Source organism: Micropterus salmoides, unplaced genomic scaffold, assembly GCF_014851395.1.
Source record: "Micropterus salmoides isolate LMB-PRFRI ecotype aquatic unplaced genomic scaffold, ASM1485139v1 Ms_hic_scaffold_20, whole genome shotgun sequence".
Taxonomy (NCBI): Eukaryota; Metazoa; Chordata; class Actinopteri; order Centrarchiformes; family Centrarchidae; genus Micropterus; species Micropterus salmoides.
The window spans coordinates 9,208,820-9,228,569 of record NW_024041151.1 but is presented as its reverse complement, the minus strand read 5'-3'; the positions used below and the strand labels follow the sequence as shown (position 1 = coordinate 9,228,569).

Here is a 19,750-nt window from a genome sequence, read left to right as displayed (position 1 = left end):
CTGGTGGAAAAGCCATTGCCTGTGGTTGTGAGCAACAGCCGTGCTCACTTCACATCACCTTAAAGAAACTAAAGACACTTATATGCACACACAAAATGCACTTGAATCTATTAGTGATTACAGGGCTGCAGCTTACAGATAGATTACTGAAGCAGAACAAATCCAGACTGATCAATAACACTTAAAATGTTCAGATTCATCTATTCTTTCTACATTTTATTTACTTAAATGACACATCCCAGCTTTTATTCTCGAATCCTCACCCTGTTTGGCCCCGACACGTATCCCTGTTGGATGTTCTGGTTGCGTCCAGGTGGGGGCAGGAGAGTGCTCTAATGAGCATGAAGCCAAATATTTGTCTCCAGCTGAACCTGACCCACAGTCATACAGGGTGGACTGAGTTCATTATGTCCCCTCTTCAGAATAAAAATATATGATGCATGGGATGGAAAGCAATATCAGTCTCAAAATCATCAAATCACAGCGGACAGCTAATGAATGGGATAAATTACTGCTACACAAGCGGCTAAAACTTGACATAATTAACTGCACACTTGTGCTCTCTTCTTCTTTCTTACACACATAGATACTTCAATCATGAGGTGGAAGTTGCCCAACAAAGGCTTATTTTGATTAGAGTAAGGTTGAAGTGATGTCAGGTGACATCAGGCGACGCCCTGCTGATCAGTTTAGGGGGGCTGGGCTCAGCGTCCATGAAATTTGCACTTTCTTGGCTTAGAGTGGCACAGCATGAAAGAAACTGCACACACTAATGCTAACTGTATCTCCATATCCACAGGGACACCTGATAAAGGCTCTGTTTACCTTCATATTTACTGATTTATTCGACTTTATACAAAGCGACTTACATTTGCTATATGTGTCAGAGGTTGCACGGCTCTGAAGCAACTTGGGGTTAAGTGCCTTGCTCAGGGTAGTGGTAATCAAACACCATGGTCTCCCACACCATAGACCTGTGTTTTATCCTCTGCTCCATCGCCGCCCTTTAACGCCTCACACAACGCTAAGAGCACAATTTAAAGAAGGAAAACTCAAGTCCAGTTTCTCATCGTTTTTTCTGGTCATATAGCAGGAAAGGAAAATGGGTAGGAGGGCCCCACAGACCAGGATGAGACTTTGGGAGGTCTGAGCTCTGACTGCATTTTAAGGTGAGTTACTTTCACAACATATTTACACAGTCACCCCTGAGCTCTGAGCCAGGCCTTGGTCCCACTGCCAACCCACACCAGCATACTCCAACTTAACCACAAAAACCAAGCAACACATTGCAGAGGTCAGCTTGCCGCACAGGGGCCATAAATCAGTATGGACACAGGCACAGAAAAAAAATTTCATGGACACACAATAAACTACATAAGCTACATGTCTGAAACAGACATACATATGCCTACAAAGAAATTACAGTCCAACAAATGTACAGAATGAAGGCTTGACCAGACATCAAGTACATTTTCACCTACATACACTTTTCCCTCCAGACTGTAGCTCAGAGCAGCTGCCAAGAGCAACATGCCTGTCTGCCACTCCACTTATCCAATACACAGCACCTTAACCCTCACCTCTTTGCTGTTGTCCTGTTTTTAGATCCCATCTAGGCCTCTGCATAATTTCAACCCTCAGCTTCCCAGCCCCTGTCACGCTCGCTTCTGTATAAGACTTTCAATCCACGTCTCTAAGGACTATCAGCAGCCATATTCCCATTTCCCGTTCATTTGGGATAGTGGAAACCAGAGCAGCTCGCTTAGTCTAACAGACGTAGATTCTGAGTGTTTGGCTTGGCCATTTGATGAAATCTACATAAAAAAAGTGCTGAGGGCACACTTCAGGGCTTGCTGACACAGTAAAGGAATAACAGAGGGAATAAGGGGGGCGAAAGACAAACATCTGACATGAGTTAGGGAAATTCTCTTAATTATCCATGGTGGAAACTCCATCTTCCCTGGGGCTACTGAAGTCTACGTCCCATTTCTCAGCCTGAAATGTAAAGAAGTAGTGTGCTCTGACAGTGAAGCATGACATATGTCTTAGACAAGATAATGCAGACAAACACGACTTCAGCAATGCACAAGTCAGCATATAAGATGCATATTAGCGATTTGTGGAAACTAGGGGTGGGAATCACAGGGTACCTCACAATACGATACGATACACGGCTCACAATATCGATAATATCATGATGCAGCGATTCTGCGATAATCACTATATTGCTAGACAATCCTAAAATGATACATCACGATATCTGTCTAACTATGAATACAAAATGCCTATTTTAAGTTTAAGTTTTCTCTATTTCTTCGGCCCAATCCTGCAGCATAGGCTTTTCAGTCTGTAAATTAAAACAACAGAACGATAGAGCAAAAAAATTATTATAAAAACATTACTTTCTAAAAGGCACATAAAATGCAAATTCACTGAATTTACATATTTTTTTGCTGACAATACAAATTGCCCATACCACCTAAGTCTAATATGTAAATCACTTTATATTGATAACAGTTCACTGACTCAGTGTTGTGCTGCCCTTTTTCCACCTAGTGGTAGCTGTGCTTTTAAGGCCACTGGCAATTCTGAGTTTGAGTATTGACCCTTTGGGGTTGCTGCAGCTAGTCAGCGTGGGGTGCTGAAGAAGCAGTGTAGCAGATCAAGACAGTGAAGTTAGCAGCTCTTTTTTATTTCACACAGAGCTCAGCAAACATATATTTACTTTAAGTATTTGCACAGTATGTGGTTCAAGATGTTGAGCATGTGCAGTAAAATGTGTAGTTTATGTTCAGATTATATTATCACAACGCTAAAGTCCATAAGCATGTAATGATTCCAATTATGTTAGCATTGAGCTAACCGTCAAAGCGCTATTTGTTTGGGGGTTTTTTTGTGTTGATATGATGGCCTGGAATATCAATACAGTATCATGGAAAAATGTATAACGATATAGTGGTATATCAATTTTTTGGCACACCCATAGTTAACAAAGGACCTAAATACCCTTCATATTTCTCCATGACAGAGACCATTATTTACCCAAGGTAGACCTATTACTGCTTTTTGACACCTAGAAGGTTTTTCTTTTACAACCAAAAGAGTCCAGGTACATTTGTGAAAACTGTGGATTCACTGATTCAAAACATTTATTAGAGCTACTACAATAAATACAAACAATAAAACAGAAGCCTAGTTAAGGCCTGGCAACATCAGTCAAACCGACTTTACTACTACCTCAGAAACTGTGTCAAAATGGGCTTGAATTGGATTCTGAATTTGGAAAATCTAGTGTAAATACGGAGAGTAGTGTGAGTGCTCTGTCGTACATTCTCTTTGTAAACAGTTGCAAATCAGGAGTACCTCTACAGGTGAATACATCGTTACCTTAGTTGACTGAAACCGTAAATAAGGGGTGCTGAGTGAGTGGCAGGAAAACTGAAGAAAAGTCCTGAGGTAAAGATGAGGAAACAGGATGTGTAAAACTCATCACAACATAAAAGCTCTTAACGAGCATCAGGCTCATGTGATGCATGTTTTTACAACTTTTTCCTGGCTCTGTTTGCACCACGAGAGCCCCACAACAAGCTTCATCCCAGCCCTATAAAAGGCCTCCCAACCCTTTCACTGCTCCTCTTATTTTTATCATATTGCCTCCAACTCCTCCACTAATTCCATCTCTAATCCTTTGTTTTAATCTATCTTTAACCTCAGTCTTCTCAAGCCAATCATGCTTTCGTACCTATCCCTCCCCAATTTATCGCCCCCCCACCCACACACATGCACATCTGGGACATCCTATCAGCAGATACCAAGGAAACCTCTGGATGATGTCATGTGGTATGGCTGCTGTTCCAAGACTGACATCAGTGGGGAGAGAGCTCCTCATTCTTTCCAGAGTATGACCCAAAAGTTTTGGCTCCAGTACCCAAACCTAGTGCTCCAGCTTCCCCACTCCTCCACACTCTCTCAGTCCTGAACATCTTGTTTTCTCCACACCAAAGCCTCCTTCTGATCTACTCTGCTCCACCTCTCTAATATGCCAAATGTATGTCTTTCTGTGATAAAAACTACACTATATGAACGCCCGCATTCATCCCAGACAAAGGTGCTTTTGCTCTGCATTGACTGCAACAATGGAGGCCAGACAAGAACTGCTGTGTTTGCACCTCGGCTACTTCGATTCACTCGAGGTCCCCTGCGGATTACCTCTGAGTGAGGCCAAGTGGTCTGCCTGTCCCGTTTGTGTTCCCTCAAACCAACCACAGCCATTTATTTCGCTGAATGCTGCTTAGAACCAAGGGATGGGCATTAAATTATCTGTGGTTTTTCTTGGCGCACTCACTGGGAAACAGCAGTGAACACGGAAATCAGGGGACACATTCTGCAAATGGACTATGTCACGCAGGCCCTACCTTCTGAACAACAGAGATTACCATACACTGGAAAATACACACATGCTGTCATCATCCATAACCCTAAAGTCATGATGAAAAACAACATTACTAAAAGTCATTAGCTAGACTTTGCTAAATGTAATGGCTTAAAAACTGATTTTTTAAAACACGTACATTACACTCATTATAAAGGAGTAATCACTATTTCATTTCCAACAGTTGAGCATTGACTACTAGGTAAACTACATGTCTTCTTCTATAATCATCACTTTAAGTACCTTCACATTCTTTACTGGCACACGCTGCACGCAAAAAAACCCCATTATGGTACTTACAGAGGGTAGACACTCTCTCTGTGACCACAATAACCATTTCAGAAACCAAACCACAAACCACCTCAGCATACAGTAAGTACTTGATGCCTCGTGACTGCTATATGTAAAGAAAAGGCCCAAAACCTTTACAGCAAAATAAAACACACCATTCACTGTAATTCAAAGGTGCGATAAATCAGATTATCTGTCGCTCCTCACCTCTGTATTCAACTATGTATTCTTAAATCCTTCTAAACACTTTTCGCTTCTTTATGGGAAATTCTTTCTGAGCAGTCTTCCTTATGACACATGGAAATCTACTGTCACTCTAAATGAAAACTTGGGAGAAATCAAATGAATGCTGTCAAAACCAGCTCTCTCAAACTGACAACACAAAAGTGCTTTGGCTTTTTCTTGTCTTTTCCCCTTTTCCATGCCATTTTTCTAAAGAGACTGACTGGGAGTTGCAGGCTCTCTCAGTCGACTGAATTAATTAGCCTGCCGGTGAAATCAAATAAGTTTTTTTGTGTTTTCATGCTCAACACCTCTTGGTGGTAACTGACTCTGGACACACAGGATCAGACTAAACTACAGTGGGGAAAAGGGAGTAAGAGGAGGAGAAGAGAAGGAGCGCAGCCTGAGCATAATTTGGAAACTATGCGGCATATTTTCCATTTTCTGCACGCACTGGAGCCTGTCCTGTCTCCCAACTGGCAGACACACACAGCAGGAGGGCTTTTAACATCTCTTACAAAATATCTGTCTGTTCCCACGGTAACCACTGGACTGTTACCACAGCCCTGATAGCTGGGTAAGATTTCAATTAGTCCTTTTCACCTCAATCTCATGATGACTATGCTACAGACAATAATAAAAATTATATTAGAATTACAACTGTACTGGATGAACGCAGTCATTCCCTTGGCTACTGGAGGCATTAACGAGTGGCCATTAGGCTTAGTGGAAATACACAAATACACGAACACACACCCTAAACATCTGTATTCATGCCTCGTTAAATAGTTCAACTCAACAACTTCACTAGAAATGTGAATATAATCTGTGTAATTTAAAAGTGTTGTATTTCCCTGCTTCACTCATGCACCACATCTGACACTCCAGTGGAAACAAATGCATACAGTATGGTACATAAAATATGTCTTAAACATAGAAATCTGGCTTTGGTTGTAAGGCTATAATTAATGTTTTATGAATGAGGGTAAGAAGTGAAGTTTTAGTTTAGTTTTATATCCCATCATATATGTATATACCCTGTGGCTTGGCAGACCAACTTCAGGGATTGTGTGTGTGTGGGGAGGGATGATGTCATATTTCATTCTTCTCTTACTGAGCAGCAGTGAGGTTAAAGGTCAGCTGGCTCAGCATCAGTCACATCAGTCAGCCTCTGTTACTAATTATTATTGAGGGCCTCAGCCTCACAGACTAATCCCCCTTTAAACAAGCACAACTCTGACAGGACAAAGACAACACTATTCCTTGTGCCTTGCGCCTCTCTGTGTGCTTTTAGGTGTGCGTCTGTCGCTTACAGAGGTCATATATAAGAGCCACAAATGTCCACAAAAAAATCCTGTTTTAGGCACTATACAATCTAATTATGATTATACACACCAGGTCAAAGCAAGACATATTTATGTTATGACGGATATCAGGTATCTCTGGGTATTATAAACCCCACAAGGCTTCCTGCCACTAGTCAGATTAAGGTCAATCTTTCATCTCCAGCCACAAAGCCTTCATACAAATAAAAAGAGGAGGAAGGAAGAAGTAAAGCCTTTCTTCTAATAATGAAAACCTGTCAACGCTTGCTGAAAGCCTCTGTAAACAAAAATGTCGCAGTTAATTCAGACAAAGAATTCAGACATGAAACCACAAACAGAAATACAACAGTTTTACTTAGGTTTTATCTATTCAGTAGCCACAATGAGGGAAGACGTCAGAATAGCAACAACAGATGCAGAGCTGAACGGCAAACAAATGCAGCACAGTTGGAAACAGAACATAATTCAGGGACATTGTGTTTTTGTGTGGAAGATGTGGAATATACGGCACCTTAAATTAAATGTGATTTGCGATTGTGTGAATGTGTGTGGGTGGCTGTCAGAGGTTGGGGGATCAGATGCTGGGGGCTCCACAAGCTAAATCCACACATCTATAGAGGGGATGTGGCCGCTACCACAGTCGCCATTCCATGCGATGACATGCAGAATGGGGACTGGGAATGACCATCATTTGCACCACAGCCACATGTGTCTGTACTGGAGTTAGAATAAAGACTTTAATTTGCTTTTATCTCATTTGCTCAAGGACTTTAAATCAAAGCCTAGTGTCAGCCCCAAAAAGGACTGGTGTGCAGACTTGAAAATAGCATCTAATGGGAGATCAGGTGTCAAACCTATCCCACTTTGGCACAATTACTTCACACAGGGTCACCAAATGGTGCCAAATGGACACAGATGAGTGGAAAACTAATGTGCATCTGCAACATAGTGTGCAAACGCTGGGCCATTGGTGCAATCATCTAATAAATCATAGAATAAAAACCTATAAATTAGGAGCTACGGTATAATACCTACCTCAAAGACTTCTTCATCAAGTATTCTAGTTCCAAACACTATAATTCCCTTGGTATCGATAATGGGGTTGGGGCTTCGGAGCAGCTTCTGGGTGGTCTTCTTTTTACAGTCCTGAATGAGGGTGATGGTCTGCTTGTGCACACTGATGGCCACTCGATGCCATCTGAAAGGAGAGGTGAAGTTAATTCACACACTTACTGGGTTACATGCTGCCCACTTACACATTACTAAGAGCCTCTGGAGTGAAATAGAATCTCATTTTACAATTTTATTAAATTCCCTTATTTTTAATGACACAGAATTCTAAAGTGTGCCTGCAAGCAAAAGATCCAAATTTGATGACACTTCAATCCACATAAAGTGTACAGCATCACAAATGAATATTGCATGCATAACAAATCTGTTGCAAAAGGGACACCAGGGCCAGGTGCTGCTTTACAAACTAAACATCAAAGCCTGACACATCCAACCTGGACTTCAATTAGTAAGGAGAATGCATAACCAAAAAGTCAGATACATGTTTATATAGGTATCCTGTACACTGTGAGAAATTAATGGATTACACCTACTTTCCGTCAGCTAGGTTGACTCCTCTGAAGAGGGGGTAGTCCTCAGGGCTGGGTTTGCCTGTGTGGTCCTCGTACAGGAACACAGGAGAGCGTCCCACTTCCAGTCCGAGCTGTTGGATGCCCTGTTCATTGTACACAGACAACAGGAAAGACTGGCTGCCCTTCTTAGGCTTCACCGTGGCCAAGATGGAAAAGTCCTCCGGGAACACATCACCTGGCAGGACGGATGATGGGTTGGACAGAGAGAGAAAAGTTTTGGAGAGGTATAAGTAGTAGTAGCCATTCATCATCTTAAGAGGAATGACATACTATATTTGTGTTCAGGATGTTGTAACCTTGTTATTATTTTAGCTGACAGACTGTGCTCTCTGGTGTCAAGAGGGAGTATAAAAGTAATTATTATTACTTCTAGTGGAAAGAAATGTTACAAAAACAGATAGTTTAGATTGGAAGATCTGAGAAGACGGGCTTTGAGAACAGAAAGGAAACATCAGCGATTTGGGGAGCGCCCAAAATGTAACAGGATAGGATTAAACTGAAAGGATGGCTGGCAGACTAGAAGCCGGTCAGAGGGAAAAACTAAAGTCAGAAGCAGAAGAGCAAAGTGGAGCATTTCCAGCGCAGCACCGGATGAGAAGCATAATGACAAAAGCATGTGATCCTGGGAGACTTTGTCGAACTATCCTTCAAACCCCTCCTCTCCACTTCTCTCTTCTCCCACAGCTGATCGATCTAACAGACACCGAGACGCTCCAGTAGAGGGTTGGAGATGAGGAAATTTTGCAGAAAGATTTTACAGGAGAAAACAGTAAAAGAAACTTAAGTATGGAAAAGAAAATACCAATAATAATTTGGTATGTAAACATATAAAAGTTGCAGAAAAAGACAGTTCTGTTTGCCTCCATCTGCATGGTTCCACTGTGCAGCCACTATTTTGTCCATTTTGCTCAAGTGTGAGGCACATCTGCCAGACAAATTCCCATAGAGGGGTGCTCTCAGGACACCAGAAAGAGCGCGGCCTTTCCAACTATCTGAGGAGACTCGCTCGCTTATGTAGAGGTCAGACTACACTTGAGGCAAACAGAGCTTCAGATATTTTGGTTTGGAAAAAAGTGAGGCAATCTGACTATATTGAAACCACTATTGTTAACGAGAAACCAGCTATCTGGATTATTTTTACCATAAGCAAAGAAACCACTTAGATTCCAGTAGCAGATCCTTGCTGTTCAGTGTGTGATTTCCAGACGACCGGAAAAGAGAGGCAGGGTTTGTGGCTGCAGTGGTTTTGTAGCACCTCGTGCAGCCATCAAACCCCCTTACTCTGCCACGATTTTCAGAATAATACGAGAGGGGCTGGAAAACGCTAAATTGGAGGGACTATGGTTTAAATAGCCAATCAGAAGCTGTGGCGAAAAAGACGCCTCAGAGGGAATGCAGTGTGGAAACTTGAGGTTAGGAAGAGATAGAGCAAAAGGAAAGAAAAACGCTCTGGTACCAAATTTTGCCACCATCATCCATTCACTTTGTTCTTTTTTTCTCATTGTCTTTCACCTAGTCAGCGTCTGGGTGTCTGTTTGCCTTCCTGTCTGCCTTTTGCCATGATTCTTCCATTAATGCCAGGCATCAAATCGCATCATGCGGAGAGCACATGGCTTAGCAGTGTGCTCCCTCAGGAATTCAGCTTGGCATCTTATGAGAAACACTGCTTTAATTGACAGATGCTTTGACAGGATGGTATAAGGCAGACACAAGAACACAAGAAAGAAGGGGAAGAGACCGACAAACATTCAAAAACCCTTTGAGGTGGAGTTTGCTGGTAGATACATAAAGTTAGAGGTCAGAATATAATGATATGGAAGTGTTATGATGCAAAAAAGGAAGGTGGGGAATAACAGAGAAAAGAACAAGGACAAAGGAAAGTTTGTCATGACATGCTGTCACATGACCCATTTCTGTCGCAGAGACAAGGACTCAAGCTGATGATATACACAGCAACTTTTACAGCAATAGTGCAGGGTAACGTTGCGTCAGTGGAAATGAGTAAAGATTACTATCGTAATCCCCTTCCCCCACCACTCCACCACCCGCCCCGTACTGCCTCTATCCGTTCAAAACATAGTCGGACTTGCCACTAGCAAGATTGCCCAGCAACATTGCTCAAAACGTTGCCCTGTGTATCATCAGCTTCAGCGCTGGCTCAGGACAGATGGCTTGTGTGGAGGTCAAGGGTCAGCTGAGGAGTGAAAGGGACACCATGGCACAGAAGAAGAGGGAGTAGGGGGAGGAAAGAAATGAGAATGACTAATTTTCAAATTTAAGGTACTCCCTTTTGGAAGGTAGAAATTGGAACCAGAATTAAATTGTCCCTGAATAGAACTGAAGTAGTATTTACACCACAAGGTTTCTCATTTGTGGATTTATGTTTATGCAGTGTGTCCTTTCCTCCCTGCCATCAAGGACTGAGAAACCCTGAGGGAACCTCCATGATAATGTAGAATGTAGAGGACGGTGAAAGAAGGAGGTTAACAAAAATAGAAAAGTAAGGACGAGAAGAGGGAAAAATTTAAAATGAGCACTCTCTTGTGTTGGTGTCCCTTTCTTCTGACTCTCTCCTCAGGACCTCATTGTGAAGGGGGGTTGGGGGGTCAGAAAAGCTCGGGTTTCTCTGGAATGTATCATTCAAACCCCTACTTCAGGCCACCAAATGAGAGATACCTCATTCCTCATTTAGTGTGTGGACCTGGTGGGATTGGATTGGCTGTCCTGGGACTTCTGGCCACCACATCCTCCAGATTAAATAACCTTTTTAAGTTGTCTTTTATTTATCTCATGTATTATACAGTTAGCTTTTATTTTTCCTTGAACCATTCTGTGGGGGAACTACAGCATTAGAGTTCATAGAGAGAGGTGGTCTTATTTACAAGTTAAAAGAGACAGAGAGAGTGGTTTGCCATCTGGTCTCCAATTTCACACAGGTGGCATTTGGCATTCACTGCTCAATTATTTTTCTTCATCTACCAAACTTACACAATTTTTAAGAATGCCTCAAAAGTCAGAGAGGGGCAGGAGTTGTGCCAGCACTTTGACTGATCCCCTCTACCATCTGTCAGAGTGCATACAAGCAGGTAAATGGGGTAGAAAGTCTTGTGTCCTGTAATTGGCCATTCAGTCATCACTGTGCCCAAATCCCTCCTTCAGTATAAGGCAAGCAGCATTCCAGTGGGATTGCACACTGCTGCAGAGACAACAAGTGTACCTGTAGGTTGGTGCGCAAAAAAGGGGCAAACGTGGACAAAGAAAGAGCAAAAGAGAGGAAGATGGATGTCTGTGTCCCTGAATGTACGCAGCACTAATCGAAAGATAGGCCTCAGGATACAAGTTTGTCTAGTTCAAGGCTCAAATAATATCACGCAATTAAAGCTCTGTTTAGGAACAGCTACATATAATTATGTCTTTTTGTTTGTAAACAGCTCACTTGGATGCTGTGCAAAAATATCAATAGGGGAAGCAAACTTATTCTCTATGATCCACCTCTGATTACTTTTGGTTCTCATAATATCCACACCTCTCTTGCCAGAGGCCAGAAGGATATGATTCAAGGGTGATAAACTGAATATCCTAAAGAAACGAGAGGAAAAAAACACTCTGAAGTTAAGACTCTAATAATTTAATTAATACCCCAGAGACATCAGCAAAACGTACCCTATCATGCATCCGTACTTACTAACTCAGGTAGAATCACATAATTATAATCATTTGGTTAATGATCTTTTTGTAATAGAATAACAGCTACCTCATGTTGCTGTGTTGTGCATCTATACATTCTCTTAATTGATCAGTAATAAGCCACAAATAGAAGCGGGTTTCTGCTATATGATAATATGCATGTGGCATAGGGATATTTCTAAGATAATAAATACAAGCAAAGTGCTGCAATAAGTGCAACAGTGAATATTTCCCAAGGCATTACAGAATATGTTGATAGACTGTGTCACTACTGAGCCATGTTAGCAAACAACAGCACCATTATTGCTTTTACAGCTTGTGATCTTGGCTTAGCCACTTGAATCTCACCGTAAGCCACAGCAGAGGACCCTCACTGAGTGGCCAGTGCCATCTAGCCACAGCTGTCCAGACCACAAGTATGTATGCAAAGCGACAGCTTACTTCATTCAGAGACAATGTAAGAGCCACTGCATCATCATTTCCTTGCTGTGTGCCAACGCTGACTGTTGTCTATTATGACATAAACAGGGGGTAAAGAAAACTCTTCGGCAGAAACTTCCCAATTTGTCAAAACTACAGCCAGAGATTAATGGCAATTTGAAATTGCATGCTATTTCTCATGGATTTATTTGGATGCAGAGAGAGTTACTAGATGAGGACAGACTTCTGAGACATTGGAAGTGTGTGGAATAAGAGTTAAATAAGGTAGACGGCTTGGTTGACCTGTTTCTTCACTTCTCATTCACTTAATAAAGGTAAGAAAGGACTCATCTGTTTTAAGCGCCTCAGTAGTTTCAAATGAATCATCCCTTCCACATGTTTGCCTAATGATTGCATGTCTGCACTTGCTCTTTTCCAACACATCATCACAGACTGTCTGTGGTTATGGGGTCACGGGCCAGGGTGTTCTCAACCAGAGCTACTGTGTTTTATTACCAACATTATAGTCATAACAAAACGAGTATGTTTGCATGTCTTTGTTTTCTTTTATGTGGCACTGTTTTACCTTTAGGAGGCAGGATGCTGCGTCGATAATTTAGGCAAATTGTACCTCCAGGCTACGGGCCAAAGTCATAACTCAGTAGCATACTTAGTTAGAGGGAAAAAAAGAAATGGACAAAATGATCTCACAAGTTTAGCTGCCTTCTGGAATATATGAGCTGTACATTCTCTTAATCTCGAGGTGAGAGAGCGACCACATCTCAGATGTTTCTGCTAGATTTTAAGGCCTTGAAGCCACAGACAGCTTGTTATTCTGTTTGCACCTTAAGACTATGTGGTGCCTGTTAGGAACTCCTCCAAGTTGGTTTGTTTAATGTGGACTGTTATTTTGGATGATCCAGAGTAGCATGTGTGTAATTATAGCATGTGTATCTAAACAGAGGCTCATATGGGCTCTGCTGTCATAGAGCTTCAAAGTGAACAATATTTGTTTGATTGGAGAGCATGACAGGGCGTGCAGGCCATAGGAGCCCTGTGGCTCTACTTTAAGCCCCAAAGAAGAGCCATGACATGAATCAAAGGTCCACTAAGGCCAATGCAATGTCTCAGAGGACTACGAATGGGGCTGTCATCCAATCAAAGCTTTGTGGGAGCTCTGCTCACAGGAAGGGTTGTAATTTCTCCCACTTTTTCCTGCATCTAAACTATATCACTGCTTGCTCTTGATTTTTCTTTCTTTAAGCTGCAGATAAACAAATCACAAGAATTTTAGAACTTAGTTGTCTGGCTCACCGAATTATTATTTTTGAATATCTGTCCTGGGAACATAACAAGTCTCACCAGACAGAATTTAGATGAAACACGAAGGGAGAAAACACAGCGAGGCAGCAGCAGTCAAGACGAAATGATAGAGGGAAAAATGATGGCGCTTTAAGGAAAATAAAGCGAGAGAAGGAGGGAGAACAGCGAGGAAAGATTGCTGTAGAAGGAGGAGAGAGAGGAAAGTACTACTGCAGCGCACCATAAAACAGCAATCCAAAGCCACGTCAGCACAATAGAACAAGGCAAAAGTGGAACCCCAGACTTCCCTCCCCTCTACCAGCCCCATTTTCACTGTTTTTCCATTGTCCGGCTCCTCCTACAGCATCAAATATTACAGGGCTGGATATTCTCATGCATCTGGTGTGTGTTTTCAGCATGCATTATAGATTTTCTTGAACATTGTGTGTGACTTAGCAACATGACTAACTCAGTTACCACAAGTGCTACACATCTCTCATTTCTAGTACAAGGCTTACAGTAAAAGCTGTAGACATTCAGTATATGCTTTAGTAAGGGGTAAACAAGATTACAGAGGAGTGAAAGATGACACAGCAGGCATACCCTGCCTAAAATCCCATAAATCAAACAGAGATGACATAAACAATGAAGTTATAGGAGCCAATACAACTGCTACATTGAGGGAAAGGAAAGGGCTAGGTGGGAACAAATAGAAAATGCTGTCCAGCCATGTTTAAATGTTATAACCCCAGTTTACTATAATGTGGGGTAAACGGTTATAAGGCTGACCAGATGGCAAGACTGCGTGTGACTTGTAAGATAAGTTAAAGATCTTGGAAAAACCACAACATCTGCGATGTGTGATGAACCTGGAGTGCAGTATGGAAAAATGACTAGATTTAAATGGCTCTGAAGTGGTTTGTAAAAAGGAAAGCTTTAAGGAACAGAAAGAGATGATGGTATTTGTTCTAAGAGGTATAGTGATACTATGTACGTTGAAGCAGATACTCACCTGAATACAGCTGTTTGGTGGGGGCGCTGAGTTGGGCGTCTTTGGATACTCTGTAAGCCACATCGGGTCCTTGTGTTGACCTCCGATGTGAGCAGAAACCCGTTGTTTTTGTAACACCCTCGGGTAAACTGTGAAAATCTAAAATCTTCAAGAGGTTGGCTGGTTCCGCTACAGAGAGGAGACAGGGATATAAAAAAAAGATTGTTAGATTTGTTTTAAAAATAGTTTGAAAAAGCACTTAAATTGTCTCGACATTTGTCCGGACTCCATAGTACACATTGCTAAATTTACAGCCCGTGTTTCATATTGTTTATGCATGTCAAATAAGGCTTAATTATGGCCGTTATTTTAATCATTCCCTCTATTTTCAGTTTTTTGCTGACTCAGAATCTCTAGTTACTCAGCAGAAGATTTTAGTGTTGTGGTTCAGAGAAGATCTCTGTTATCCATTTAGGCGCTAAACAGAGACGTGCCCATTTATAGATCACCATGATCATGGGTTACAGCTGCAGCAAAACCCATGCTTCCATCCATTTCCCTGCAATACTAAGTCTACCACTGCCTCCCTACGCCACAACCATGCAATTAGCACACTTTCAGGCCGGTCGTCCCGTCTGTAACCAGGCCACCACAGAAGTACACTGGGTCAGAACAATGTGACATGAGGTTTGACCCTGGACCGCACCCTTGCATGCCAAAACCACCCAGGACAAACAGCTGTTCCTACAGCCAGATGCACACACAAGAAGCTTCACAATGACACCCATCAGGATCCAGCCATCCAGCAAAGGCCTGGACAGAAAAGTACACTGGGTCATGTCTTTAGAGGAGAGCAAACACTAAAGTGAGGGAGCAAACTGGGACAACAGAAGGATTTTATGACACAGGAGTCTAAGAAGTAAGACAAAAGCAAGTATGCTGGGGTATTCTGATGGATGCATTTCTGTGGTATTATGTGTATGTGGAATGTCAAAGGCAACCCACACACAGGTACAGCAGTCCTAGTGTCAGGCTACAAAGACCACACACACCGTTCAGAAAAAAAAAACTTTCAATAGCCCCATCCATCTGAGAGTGAAAGGGATGCTGGGAAAGGTGGAAAGGGGAGCAGGCAGAACGAGTGTTTGTACATTCTGCGTTACCCTGCAACAACCTCCAGCTGGATGTCATTACCCATGACTCATGCAGATCAATTAAAAAAAAAAACATTCTTGAACAGAGGACTCATTTAAGAACACTTTGGCTGCATGTGTTCGTCCACAGCTGTAGCTGAAACCTGATTGTATGCTGCCTATTATCTTATTATCAGTAACACAAAGATCAGACTAAAGAAAGCTTACTGAGAGCATTCCAGACCAAGAGTCTTGAGGTCTTTGATTTGCAAACCATCTTCCTGACAACAAATACAAAACGCATTCACAAGAACATCAGTTTGCAGCGCAGACATCAGTCATGGAGCAACTCTTTTCTGATATCTCAACAAATGAAATAAGACATAAACACACTTGTAACAGTTTATACCTGTTTATACAAACAAATTTACACTCAAGAGCCTGGAACGAGTCTGTGTCCATTTCAGGAGAAAATGTGGGTTTTAAGTCAGAATGGTTTGGTTTGTGGTGATGTTCTGATCAGGATGTTCACATCTCATCTCAATCTTTCCTAACTGTCTCCTAAGCCAGCCCACTCTCCCTGTCTTGTAGAAAGCCTGTTATCCAATCCCAAACTCTGTAATTGTATTTCTACACACATGCATGTGGAACCCTGCAGAAGGTGACATTGCTCTGGAGGATGTATTTAGGCAGCAGTTCCCCGATCTTTAACAGCAGCACATCTAAGAGAAATATACAAATCCAAGCACCACGCCCATCTGTTCCACCTAGGCCAGCATTTTTGCACATCAAAAAGATAACTTACATTCATATTCCTGAAAGTGCATACCACAGAATGGCAGAGTCTCTACGCAAGTGAAGGGTCTAAACAAAAAGACAGCTTTGTCTATCATCAACTCATAATGAAGAGACAGACAGAAGCTCACTCACCAGCTATCATTCAGCATGATGACAGAGGTTCATTTAATGAGCTCGTCTCACAGTGCTCTCCAACAGTGTGGTAATATGTCAGACTGTCAAAGTGATGGGAAATGTAGTGATGGAATGCTGATTGATCTGTCAAAAACTGTGTTCAACATCATCATCAAATCATTGGTCTTTAAGCGGAAGATCGTGAGAGGTGATCATATGATAAATGAAAAAATGTGATGCACTTGATGTAACTTGTTACACTGGTGGCTTAGGAACTGAGGCGTTCAGGGGTCCTGAATGCCTGCAATAAATTTCTACGAAATAGAGCAAAAGTGTCAGCATGATGACAGAAGATAAAGATGAAAGCACAGGGACTCTGATTCAGGGAAACAACGGGATTGTGTGTTCAAATGAGTAATGACCATCAATCCAACAAAATGATTCGGAAATGAAGGGTTTGAAACATTTGGGGGGTGTGGTACTAATGAGCACCCAGCAAAGCATGATGATTTAACATCTGCTTAATTACAGCATCTACATTTAGCCCTGGAAGGTTTTTTGCATGCACCTAATGTTTTTGGCAACAAAAAAGTAAAATAAAATTAGTTTATAACTATCAGACTAAACAAATAAAATAATAAATATACTAACCTTTGAAATTTTATTATAGACATACGCTAAAAGCTTATAACTTCTGTTTATAATTTGGTCTAGTTGGCCGGTGCTGGCTGAGAGAGTCATGTACAATTATTAGAAAACAATCCCTACATGTTTTTTACAATAGCATAGACCTGCTTTTTCACCAACGTCTTTGTAACTCCTCAGAAAAACATGCAGGGAATTCAGAAAAAAGACTTGCATAAATGCTGCATAGACACGTAATAGGGTATTGTAACAATTCAAAAATCCTGCTAGAGCTTCCTTAAATTCAAAATCAGCTCCAGCGAAAATACATGGGGAGCTAACCACTAATATAAGAGAAGTAAATGAAACACATTGGCACACAAACCTTTTTCATTTAACACTGTTTTTAACAAGGAGCATGTTTCACCAAAGGCAAAGCTCACTGGTTTTGCCCTTTTCTGAGACAGCCACAAGCTCCCTGTGAAAGCCATAACTGCCTGACAGTGATTCCCTTTAACCTGCACAGTATCTGTTGGGAGATAAATCAATCGTTCGCTGGCGGTTGCACAGAAGGAGCCCATACAAGGTGTTAAAATAACTGTTCACAGCAATAGAGAACACAGTCGCCGCTGTCTAATGTCGATACACGCCAGAATAAAAAGCTGCAATATTAAGATGTGCTAATGGTTGATCACGTTCACGTGGGTGAGTCCAACCAGCCTTTTCCATCATCTTTACACCATCTCCCAATTTCCTTATATGGACACAACCTTGAATATGCCCTGCCACTAGTGACTCTGGTGGTGACAACTACAAACATTCACTTCATATCTTACTGTACCTCATATAATCAAGATACAAAATTATTTCCCTGCCTGTAAAATTTAAAAAAGGTGTTTCCTCAAGATCATTCTGTCAACATGGCAGTATATTAGCTAGCATAGTGAGTGCCTCTGTGCGTAAAGGTGCTCAGAATGCTGTTCATGCTTATAACATTTTTTGTAAAGTCTCTCTTCACACCAGACTAAACACTGACAGATAAACATCCGCAGTCACTGTTAGCAAACTACCTCCATTGATCAGATGTTCCCAACAAGCCACGTACATTTTATTAGTTTACAGATGACAACAGTACACAGACGGTGATAAATGCTTCAAAGAAGTTCCTTCAGGCAACAGCAGTCTACACTCACAGCGCACCAGAACAATATGGCTGTCATAAAAACAATAAGAGCAACATTATAACAGCTAGCTCAGCACCACAGGGAGAGAAGAAAAGGGGGAAGTCTGTAAGGAGCATCCAGTCGATGCTAACTGTGTCACGACCCCTGCTGAGGGGTGTTGCTTTTGCTAATCCACACTGGCACAAAGTAATCCCATTGAGATCAGCAGCTTTTTGGGAACAAAAAAATTCATCAGATATATCTATTAACCACTCTTTCCTTCCATTAGTCAGTTTGTTATATTATCAAGCTATTTCACTCTCTTGCTTCCATTTCCCAGTTTCCTTTTTCCTTGCCTTTCTTTTTTCTTTCAAGGTTTTAGATCCCCTGATGGATCTAAAAGCGACCACAGCGCCTCTGCAGGGTCACCTGGAGGTGAGCCAGGTGGACAGGGCCAATTAGCAGCTTACAGGAAAAGAGGAGGAAGGTGAAAGGATAGCATAATATACCTCTGTCCAGACACCAAACTACAAAATAACAGGCCTATCGAAAACCCATCTGAGAAACAGCAAATACCTTTTCCAATAAAGTGATGACTTACTCGATGCAGAGAGTCTAAGAGAGAAATAAAAAATGATCACACCTTCATTCATGAATTTCTGTCACTGGCAGTCGACCTGCCAGCGGAAGCTGTCCTGACCGCATCCTAAGCTACAAGTATGGGTCTCAGTCACACCTTCTTAAGCTGAGATGTTTACCCACTTAGCATGGCAGATCCCTAGAGAGACCAACACCTCTGGCGCTAGATGCTAAAAATACTTCCCTCTGACCACAGCCCCTCACATCCAAGAGCGAGGCTCTCTGCATTTACACAGAAATTGTTCATATGACACAGTCTTGTGTACTTTTGCTCTTTGCCAGTCTGTTTTCCCTCTTCTGCTGCTTTAAGGATTTTCATGCAACGAAGCCTGGCACAAAAAAAAATCTATACTGCAAATACAGTGCATCCATTAAGCCGAAGCTTTTTCATGTGTAAATGAAAATGTCTTCTTCTTTCCTTCGCCTCTCGTGTTATCCATACAGTACACTGCCTCTACGGCCTCTGCTGTCCACCAGTAAATGCATTTACAGCACAATTACAAGATGCAAATGCAACCAAGGACATAATATGTTTAAGGAGCATTGAAAATAAGGGCGCTTGGCTGTTTCTAAAGTGTAAAGGTCAACAACAGAATCACACAAAATTAATTAATCCTTACTTAGTTGATGAAAACTGCAATCCAAGTCCAGCTTGTCTTCCTCAAACTCTACACAATTCAAATGTTTAATACTCATGTTCACTGTTTCTGAAAAATAAAACTCTTGGATGGAGTGTGAAGTATCCGCATTTACTCCCACAGTTCGGGCTTCCGATGTATACAATGGAAACTTGTAAGTGTAATGTACAAATTAGTGCCTTACAAAGCGCTGTATCTTTGATGTGATGTGCTAAAAGAGGAGTGGTTAACTTTGTTTTCAGCCTTTTATGGGTTTGTTTGTCAGACATGTGTTGGATGAGGTTGCAGCATAGTAAAGGATAATGAAATCATAAAAGTGTATGTGTGA

At 41.7% G+C, this 19,750-nt stretch overlaps 1 protein-coding gene across 3 annotated transcripts in view; it reads right to left on the bottom strand.

The window, feature by feature from the left end:
* col5a1 (procollagen, type V, alpha 1) overlaps positions 1 to 19,750 on the bottom strand; it is a 74,783-nt gene that overhangs the window by 42,900 nt on the left and 12,133 nt on the right. For all 3 annotated transcript variants that reach the window (XM_038732962.1, XM_038732961.1, XM_038732960.1), the window contains exons 2-4: positions 14,335 to 14,502; positions 7,875 to 8,088; positions 7,306 to 7,468 (exon numbers count right to left, since the gene is read on the bottom strand). In XM_038732962.1, coding sequence (XP_038588890.1) covers positions 7,306 to 7,468; positions 7,875 to 8,088; positions 14,335 to 14,502 — 545 coding nt within the window. The remainder of the gene's footprint in view (positions 1 to 7,305; positions 7,469 to 7,874; positions 8,089 to 14,334; positions 14,503 to 19,750) is intronic.